Here is a 9,499-nt window from a genome sequence, read left to right as displayed (position 1 = left end):
ATGACACTTGTCATCAAAAGAAGTTAAGAGAAAAATTGTCCCAAAAAATTAAAGTAATATTTGACTTTCCCAATTAGGAAACCAGCCTATTTTTTTTTGTAACATTTATTTATAGAAACCAGCCTATTAAAAAAAGAAAGAAGGGAGTATGTTATACAATCTTAAAACAGTACTGCTCTAATTTCTTTTTTGCTTGAACTGTAAAGATTATTCGAAGAACAATAATAAGAAAATAATATTTAGCTTCTAAATGTTCATTAATATTTAGCTCTTAAACGTTCTAAATGATTCATGAATTGTTGCTTCAAAGGGGCCTTCCCCTGCTTCCCCATCAGGGCCGGCCCTGGTTATCCATAAATGCCTTTTTCATTCTCAGGTCGTGCCAAACACTTCAACACGTCTCTGAGAGCATAGTAATGGTTATCACACTTATGATCTGAAATTAAGTTGCCGGACAACAAAATATTTTGGAAGTGTTCACCAGGATTTCTCTGCCAGAGCGTGTATGATTCCCTTGCTTTGCTATCAGTACTGTATTTGCTTTGTTTACCCACATCCAGATCCCTCTTTAGAAAATACAGAGTTCCAGGAATAAACAATTCCTCGGGGATGTCAACTGAACCCTCATTTACGACTGAAGTACTATTATCTCCTGGTGATGTCTCTTTAGCTCGAACAGGCAGTAATTCTTTTCTGACAGAATCATCTGTTAGACAGGCGTAATTAGCTTGTGATAGCTGATAGCTCTATAGATTTACAAGATTGTGCCATAAAAAGGTTCCCAAGGGGATGATAGATTTCCGAAGATCTAAGGAAGACCCAACTACTTATTTCACTTCCTGATTTATTTAGAATGATAGTCATGCAACAAGTTGGCAACAATATGGCAAGTTTAAGGATTGAACTGATCATCATATCAGAATTGGGGAGGACCTTTCTATAATCTAATTGACATTTTCACTGTCAAGAGAGATGGAATATGTATCATTTAATTAGGATAGTCAGATCAGCATATCTAGTTGTTACGATTAACCTATTAGGTAGCTGAAAAAAGAGCAGACTTACCAGACGAATCGGTCTTGCTCCCAAAACTAGCATAATCAGCAAGTTTTCTAGCCACGTCTTGTACTGAAGAAACAACTTGTTTCGCATTTGCAATCATGTCTACAACACTCTTCCAGTCTTCCTTCTCTAAGATTTTTCTCCTAAGAAAAAAGTAATACTGTCTTTTCAGTGAGAACTGTTTGTAATTCCAAATGCATTTATGAAAAGCATGCCTCCTGAGTCTTGTATCTCTTATCAAAACTGCGAGTTTTTTCATTTGAATATTTAGCCACTTACCAATCAGTTTGAAGAATTTCCTCCCTCAACCTCTGTAGTGAAGCCACACTTAACCTTGGAACTATATCATCCTGCAAGAACATAACAAATGACACCAACCTTGAGATAACAAATACATAAATACTAAGGTTCTATAATTTCTTTTGGAGGACCTTCCTTGCTGCAAACATGTTATTTCACATAGATTCAAGAGAGGTTATAAATAACCAAAGACAGCTTGCCTGCAATACAAGAGTGGAAACATAGCTGGCGCAGCTTTCAGCAAGTTCTTTAGAAAGACAAGGAGGAGTTCCAACCCCAATTGCCGTAACAATATCAGGACTGAATCCAAGTTCCTCTTCTGACTTCTTCCTAAGCATTATTGCTAGTAATGAAGCTGCAGCGCCTCCGAGAGAATGCCCTACCAGCCTCAACCTAAATCCCTGTATATCAATTAGGCTCAACACAACACAATGGAAAGTGCTTACCATCTTAATACTAGAGAATGAAAATTAAGTCAGCACCCAAACATTCAAGGGAAGTGTGATGTCCCTTCTCAATTTGCCTTATTTAAGGTATTAATTTATAAGGCTTTTTTATGAGATATGGTGAAAACCATCAAGCTTGAAGCCCTTTTCTAGCATTAATTATAGCCCCTCCTTTTCTAAATTAAGGCAGAATCCAAACTGTTAAAGAAAGTGTGATATTTTCACGCACCTCATGTTTCTCCAAGCACTTCCTTATGGTTACAATTTCGTGACGGAGAAACCAGCGAGCAGCTTCAGCTGTACCAAAATGACTGGAGAAACCTTCAAATGTTACTTCCTTTTCACTAGAAGAAATGACGTCGGTGATAAAGTCATAAACAGCATGAGTTCCACGGATTCCTAGAATGACGAGCTTGTTTCTGATATCAATCCCAATATAATATCCTGGTCTCATAACACTGGAACTGTTTACAAATTTCAAAACATTACGTTCTTGAAGCATGCTGTTCCTTGCAAGACCTGCAGCATTCTCCTTATATGCCCCTTTCGCCAGTTCAGTATGATATATGAGATCTTGAACCTAATTCAACATTTAGTTCAGAGAAGCTTTAGATATAGTTCATAAGTAATGATTTAAACCTAAACTTCATGTAGCACTTCGAATTAGCAACATTTGATTATTTAGTAGTATAAGGCTCAAGCAATTACTATAGAATTGGAAGAGATTTGAATGCCCTTGATATCCTCGACCCGAGCAGCAGATGCTTGACGAAGATATGTGAGATACAACCCCATTGTTAGATCACTTAAGCTCCAATCCTGGATACCAATTTTACTCTTTTGAATGCTTGCCAGAATCTCTGTAAGTGATCGACTGCTAGGTGGAGGATTTTGCCCATTGTCGCTACCTAGGAAATGAAACTTTTAAGTCAACCTCTGTATTAAACCAATCAACTGAGAAGACTACGTTCTTAAACGGCTCTTAGTAGGTACACAAAACAGCTAACTATGAATTGATGGACCAGTTTACAAGGTTTATTATGTTTTTCCTTCTAACGTTCAACTAAAGTATAAACTGATGCCGATGATTACTGTATCATACAACAACTTTTTTCACTAAATTTCCCATCCTCATTCGTCTTGCTTGTTTTTTTTTTTACATGAACAAGTTTGAAAAACTTACACAATCTCATTTCATTGTTCTTAAAGTAGATTTTGTAGATAAAATTCATGCTAACAAAAGGCAAATTCATAAAATCAAATAGTAAGAAGGGGAAGAAACCTGTAGGCAAGGCCCACCTACACAACTGAAAGGCAGGTTCAAGAGCTTTTGAGAGCCAAGCAAGTTCTAACTTCCACTTGTTTTCGTCCAAATCATCATGGTCAGAACCACGTCTACTGAGGTTCGAAGAGCGACTTGATTGCCCCTTTTGGGATGCGTCTTTTGCCTCCTTTGACCCATTACATTGTGGTTTATCTGCTTTCGAGCATTGTGATCTAGACTGAGTAAGAAGACTGTAGACAAACTGTCTATATGGCTCTTGTTTCTTTTGCAGGTTAGCATTATACTCTGCAATATGCAAATCAAATTAAAACATCAATACCCTATGAAGAACAGTACAACACTAAAGAGACAGTCGGCACACCACAAAAATATGATCAGCCCATTAAATCCTTCAGGGTGTTTCCTTTCTTTTAGATTGTGCAAAATTTCTCATTTATGATATAGAAAAGGATCCGGAACCTATGAACAACTAATGACCAAAATCTTAATAGCAACACAAAACCTCAAATACTAAAATTGACAGGTCTAGTAAGAAATTGAGTAGTCCAATCTTAAACATACAACATCCTTATCAAGTAATTACTACATATAAATAAATATACAACAACCAAACCCTTTGCAGGCACACACTCGAAAAAGACCCGATTAAACTACATTTTCAAAGTTAGCATCTCCATTACAATAAAATGATTGATATCAATACACAAGTACCAGTTAAGAACAATTTTGAAAAACCCAAGTGTTCAGATCTGTGTTACAACGATACGCCTAATTTTTTTTTCAGCCGTATGGATACGTATTTACACGGATACACGTACTAATACTTCCAATACTTCAAGATACAACTCAGTTAGAAAACTTTGTCTAAATATTAGTTCTCAATACCTTAATATTAAAAAATTTAGATATTTTACTAGATTCTATGAGAAGTTTTAACTATAGTGACAAAATATTAGTTCCAAATCTGTCCACTGATCTTGCACTAGACTTTTTTCCTTCTTATCCAGACTTTTCTCTCCAGTGAGGTTAATCATACATGTATGTATTTTGTTAAGTTTCTATCTTATATATAATATATTTATGTTAAACTACTGATATGCCGTATCGCCGTATTTTAGTTTTTCAAGTTGGTGTATCATAGTAGCGTATCGGTATCTTGTATCCGATACCGTATCCGTATCGTTGCAACACAGGTTCAGATTCTAAGTTGAGAACAAAACAGTGTAAATTGGGCATGCCGAATTAAAATTCTCTCAAAAACCAATATCCACTGATAAATTTAAGGACCGCTATTTGATGAACACCAATAAACATAAGCTAACAAAATCATAAAAAAGTACCGAAGAAAAAAAAAATCAACATAGTAAGAGCTAAAAGAAAACTCAAACATTAAAAACCCACCCCCAAAATGACATTTTTCTTAAATCTTATTATGTGCAAACGATTCATAATCCAGAATCAATGCGATATCACTGTTTATCTGCTACAAACCCTAGATATATCATTTCTACAGGAACATGCATAGCTAAAGTTTGGTTCAAAATCAAAACCCACCGACATAAATGACAAACTACTCAAACCCCAGAAAGAATTATAGAATCTTCTGCACTGAAACATGATCAAAAATCAACATTACCGCTTTTCTCATTAGGACCCTAAAATTAAAAATCTTGTTCATTACAGCAATTGACCTAATAGTACCCTAGACAAAATCTATAGAAAAAAGAAAAAAGATAAAACCCAATAGGAGCTTTTGGTAATCGCTAACATTAAAGAAAAAGAAAAAAACATACCGATATGCAGGAAGAATCTTCTTATAGATTGTTTCACCATTTCCTTGTCTCCCGACCCGAACGATAAAGATTGCAACTTTATTAGTTTGTGGCACTAATTAAACCATATGCAATCCACATGAATGCGGTGATGTTATGAGTTTAGTCTTTATTCTGAAAATGAGCCATTAGAAACCGCACAGGGTAATGGAAGCTAACTGAAGAAGGGACACGCAGAGAGCAGTGAGGATACCAGAGTGTTCGAGTCCCTCTCTCTTTACCCAGTGTCTCCAGTCCAGACCTATTTTGTGAATCAAGCTGGGTCCCTGACTCCCTGGGATACTCATTGCGGGAAAAAAAACTTCAACCCAAATGAACACCCAGAGTGCGGTGAAGATACACGAGGTTGGCAAACTCCACGTGGTATTACTAGTCGTCCACACCTCAATCATGTGGAGTTCGGTATCAAGGTTCAAGCCATCCTTCTGAAAGTCCATGGCCGTTTATGGATATTAGTTTACCGGAGAGGATACCCAGTAAACACACTCTCCATTTGCAATGTTGCGAAAGTCCCACTTTGAAATTTCTTCAGATTAAATGGAAAATTTGGGCGATGATGTTGAGCTACCTGGCAAATTTAGATGGAAATGATAAATTTAGGTTACAATAAGAATTATGGAGTCACTATACCAATTTTGCACAACAATAGCAAAATTTTGAGTGACAGTGGCAGAATTTGTATAGAAATTAGAGAATGTAAGTTATGAGACTATTTTGACACGATAAATATTTTGAGATGTATATGCAGGAGCCAGCACAGTTGGTCAAGGGAGTAGAATGAGCGTTCGTGGTCGCGCGGTCGAATCCCGTCCTCCCATTCATACTTTTCACGTATTTTCTGGTGCTGGTACTTTGAAAAAATTAGACTGCTCAAAGCAAGCCCAACTCTCGATACATTAGCATGGGGTAACATCATAGGATTTCGGTTATATTGCGTTGCCTTTGGGATCAGAGTAATAATTAACAGGGACAGTCGGGGGCATACGTATTTCATAGTCAGAGGTGAAATTTTTGGATATATGAAAGACAAACAACTGCAAAAGCATTTTCCAAGGATGTTTTCATCAATCAAGAACGAAAGTTAGGGGCTCGAAGACGATCAGATACCGTCCTAGTCTCAACCATAAACTATGCCGACCAGGGATGAGCGGGTGTTGCTTTTAGTACTCCGTCGGCACCTTATCAGAAATTAAAGTATTTGGATTCCTGGGGGAGTATGGTCGCAAGGCTGAAACTTAAAGGAATTGACGGAAGGGCACCACCAGGAGTGGAGCCTGCTGCTTAATTTGACTAAACACGGGGAAACTTACCAGGTCCAGACATAATAAGGATTGACAGACTGAGAGCTCTTTCTTGATTCTATGGGTGGTGGTGCATGGTCGTTCTTAGTTGGTGGAGCAATTTATCTGGTTAATTTCGTTAACGAACGATACCTCAGCCTGCTAACTAGATATGCGGAGGATTCCCTCTGCTGCCAGCTTCTTAGAGGGACTATGGTCGTTTAGGCCACGAAAGTTTGAGGCAATAACAGGTCTGTGATGCCCTTAAATGTTCTGGGACGCATGCGCACTACTTTGATGTATTCAACGAGTATATAGCCTTGGCCTACATGCCCGGGTAATCTTCAAAAATTTCATCGTGATGGGGATAGATCACGCTCCGGGTGGGTTGCGTCTCGGCGTGCTGGCAGCCGGTGTAAAACCTTCGCGGCATATATGGAGAGACCTATCGTTACGTGATATTATCTCTGCTCGACCTGGTACTTGCTACTGGAAATGAACTTTGGATTTGGATTTGGATTTGGATTTGGGGATAGATCACGCTCAGTGTGTCCGCCTGAAACGATACGTCCCTGGTACTCTGATATCTCTTGCCTTAATTGGCCTGAGTACTGGTGCTACCAGTAACGATATTTGTTTGGAAGACAATACGTGTTGGCGTATGAGTGGTGTTTAGATATCTAGTACTTATCGGTTCTCTGCCCTGGGCGGCGAATGATAAGCCAGAGTCTCTAGGCACGCTAGGGAACTGACTAACACCTTCTTTAAGCTGCATCTAGGAGAATCCAACTAGGTGATAGGAGGGGAGACTTGTCACTGTTTGGATGGGAAAGCAACTTTACGATTTGCGCAGCAAGAGCCGCAACCCGGAGTGCAAAGTCACACCTTATGGAACTGACTAACACCTTCCCTAAGTGGGATCCGGTGAATCCAGCAATGTGACAATAGGGAGACTTGTCACGGCTATGCTTGGAAAGCAATTTTCCGAATTCGGTGCGAAAAGTGCCAATTACTCTTTTCCCTGCCAGTGTGTTCTCCTACACAGCCTATACCCCAGCCAGGATGAAAGGAGTGGGTTGTTGGTACTAACGAAACAAATATGAAAAAGTCACACCTTAAGGAACTGACTAACACCTTCCCTAAGTTGGCTTCGGCAAATCCAGCGATGTGATAAGAGGGAGACTTGTTACTGCTATGATGGGAAAGCAATTTTTATGAATTCGGTGTGAAAAGCACGAATTACACTTTGCCCCACCTGTGTGCTCTCCCCACACAACCTGTACTTCATCCAGTATTAAAGGAGCGAGTTTTTAGCAGCGCCGAAGCCAATGTGAAATTAGTCACTCTTATGACAATGACAATTTATGAAACTTCGTGGTTGCGTTCGAACAGTAGTGATGCGTCGAGCCGGATCCCGGATGAGATGATAAGTTCAACAAGGGCTGGGTCGTCACCCCGTACTCAAAACTTTGATATCTTTTGTGACGCGATGATCCGAATCCCAGTTGAGGTGTAAAATTCTGTTAAGGATGGGTCATCACCCCGTACTCAAACTTCCAATATTTTTTGTGATGCGACGGCTCTCCCGAGTTTGGTGTCAAGTAGGCAAGGGTCTTCGTATCAGCGACGGGTGTGAGGGGTAAGGACGCTAGGCGATTCAACTAGGATTCGTGTAGGGAGCTGGAACGTGGGATCACTTTGTGGAAAGCTGCAAGAGCTGGACGTTGTGGCACATAAGAGGCGCGTGTATATCATGTGCGTTCAGGAAACTAAATGGCCGGGCGCGAAAGTTCGACAAGTGGACGACACTGCTTCCAGGCTTTTTTTCTCGGGCGAAAACCGAAAGAGGAACGGGGCAGGAATCCTAATTAATTATAAGGACATGGCAGAGAAAGTGGTCGAAGTGCGAAGGCAAGGCGATAGGGTCATTCTCGTGAGACTCTTTTTAGGAAAAGTGGCCATAAACGTTATCAGTGTGTATGCACCCCATGAACGTACTAATAAGGATGAAAGGAAGAGATTCTGGGACTCACTAGACGGTATGGTAAATGACGTCCCACAAAACGAAAAGTTGTTCATTGGAAGAGACTTCAATGGACATGTTGGCTCAAGCGGAAGGGGATTCGAGAGGGTCTATGGTGGACATGGCTTCGGTGATTTGAACCAAGGGGGAGGATTTTCTGAATTTTATAGGGGCATACGATCTCTTCATCGCAAATACCATCTTTCCGAAGAGGAAATCGCATCTAATTACCTATAAGTCCCGTCAACACGAGACTCAGATTGACTATACACTATGGGAAAAATATACATCTACAACTGGAGATTTACAACACTTCGCTATACATCGTAGAAAGTCCTATGTTTTACAAATGGTTTCAAAGAAAGAGTTGTCGTATATCATCACTACCAACCCTTAGGAACAAGGGGTTGCGCTAAGAAAACAAACGACAACTCCTTTAGCAAAACTGTTGTGACGACATTTAGGTATAACAACTTTGTTTCATAAGTGTAGTGACTTAGCTAGCTGGTGGGCCCGGGAAAGTGTATAAAATTGAAGCGTAATAAAAACGCGGGCCTACAGTAATACCGCAAGTGCACGGTCGTCGGTTATAGCTCGTGCAAGTACGGGTCGATCCACAGAGATTGGGAGTGTTTGGAGTTTCTAGCTATTTGGGCTCTAAATTTCTATTGGACTTCTAATTGTGCTTTGGGCTTAGTGGGTTTGTTTGTAACAATGAAATGGTTTTGGGCTCAGTGGGCTTTTGGATTCACTGTGAACTTATGGGCTTTTGGTCTTTAGAGTTGCACTGGGCTTTGGGCTAACAGTGAACTGGGCTTAGTTACAGTGAATTGGGCCTTAGACCTTAACCTGAACTGTGGATGGGCCTTGAACCTGGGCTTTTATTAAGTCCACAGTGGGCTTTTGTTATGAATCTGGGCTTCAGCAGTAGCAGAAGCAGTGGCTGTAGCACAGGGCAAGAGAAGCAAGCTGGAGCAGTGGTGGCTTCAGCAGCAGCAGAAGCAGTGCACAGCAGCAGCAAAAGCAGTAGCAAGTAGTAGCAGCTGGGGGAGAACAAGGCAGCAGAGCACTAGGCAGTGAATGCAGTAACAAGAACAGGAGAAACAAAAGAGAAGAAAGAGCAAATAGTGGCAGTGAAATTGTGATATTTACAAAGCAATGAAGATGGTAGTGAAATAATGAGACAATGGAAATGAAGCAAAGAGAAAGATCAAGACAGTGAAGTAAATGTGACAGTGAAATGAAAACAGAAAAGAAACAGAGAAAGAAAA

The 9,499-nt window shown here is 39.9% G+C and overlaps 1 protein-coding gene across 1 annotated transcript; it reads right to left on the bottom strand.

Annotated features, from left to right (window-relative positions):
* Nucleotides 1–227: 227 nt before the first annotated feature.
* Nucleotides 228–5,444, bottom strand: LOC113296852. The gene is made up of 8 exons (XM_026545210.1): nucleotides 4,887–5,444; nucleotides 3,091–3,378; nucleotides 2,517–2,716; nucleotides 2,038–2,388; nucleotides 1,563–1,763; nucleotides 1,342–1,412; nucleotides 1,066–1,205; nucleotides 228–706 (listed from the first exon to the last, which is right to left on the bottom strand). The coding sequence occupies exons 1-8, from the start codon at nucleotides 4,924–4,926 to the stop codon at nucleotides 348–350; spliced, it is 1,650 nt and encodes a 549-aa protein (XP_026400995.1). The 5' UTR covers nucleotides 4,927–5,444; the 3' UTR covers nucleotides 228–347.
* Between the last annotated feature and the right edge of the window lie 4,055 nt (nucleotides 5,445–9,499).

This window comes from Papaver somniferum, chromosome 7 (assembly GCF_003573695.1).
Source record: "Papaver somniferum cultivar HN1 chromosome 7, ASM357369v1, whole genome shotgun sequence".
Lineage (NCBI taxonomy): Eukaryota > Viridiplantae > Streptophyta > Magnoliopsida > Ranunculales > Papaveraceae > Papaver > Papaver somniferum.
This window is presented reverse-complemented; position numbering and strand designations above follow the sequence as displayed.

Coding starts and splice junctions, on each gene's coding strand:
- LOC113296852 (XM_026545210.1), bottom strand. CDS start 4,926: ATGGTGAAACAATCTATAAGAAGATTCTTCCTGCATATCG. Junction 3,379..4,886: donor AAGATTCTTCCTGCATATCG/GTATGTTTTTTT, acceptor TGCATATTGCAG/AGTATAATGCTAACCTGCAA. Junction 1,413..1,562: donor TTTCCACTCTTGTATTGCAG/GCAAGCTGTCTT, acceptor ATGTTCTTGCAG/GATGATATAGTTCCAAGGTT.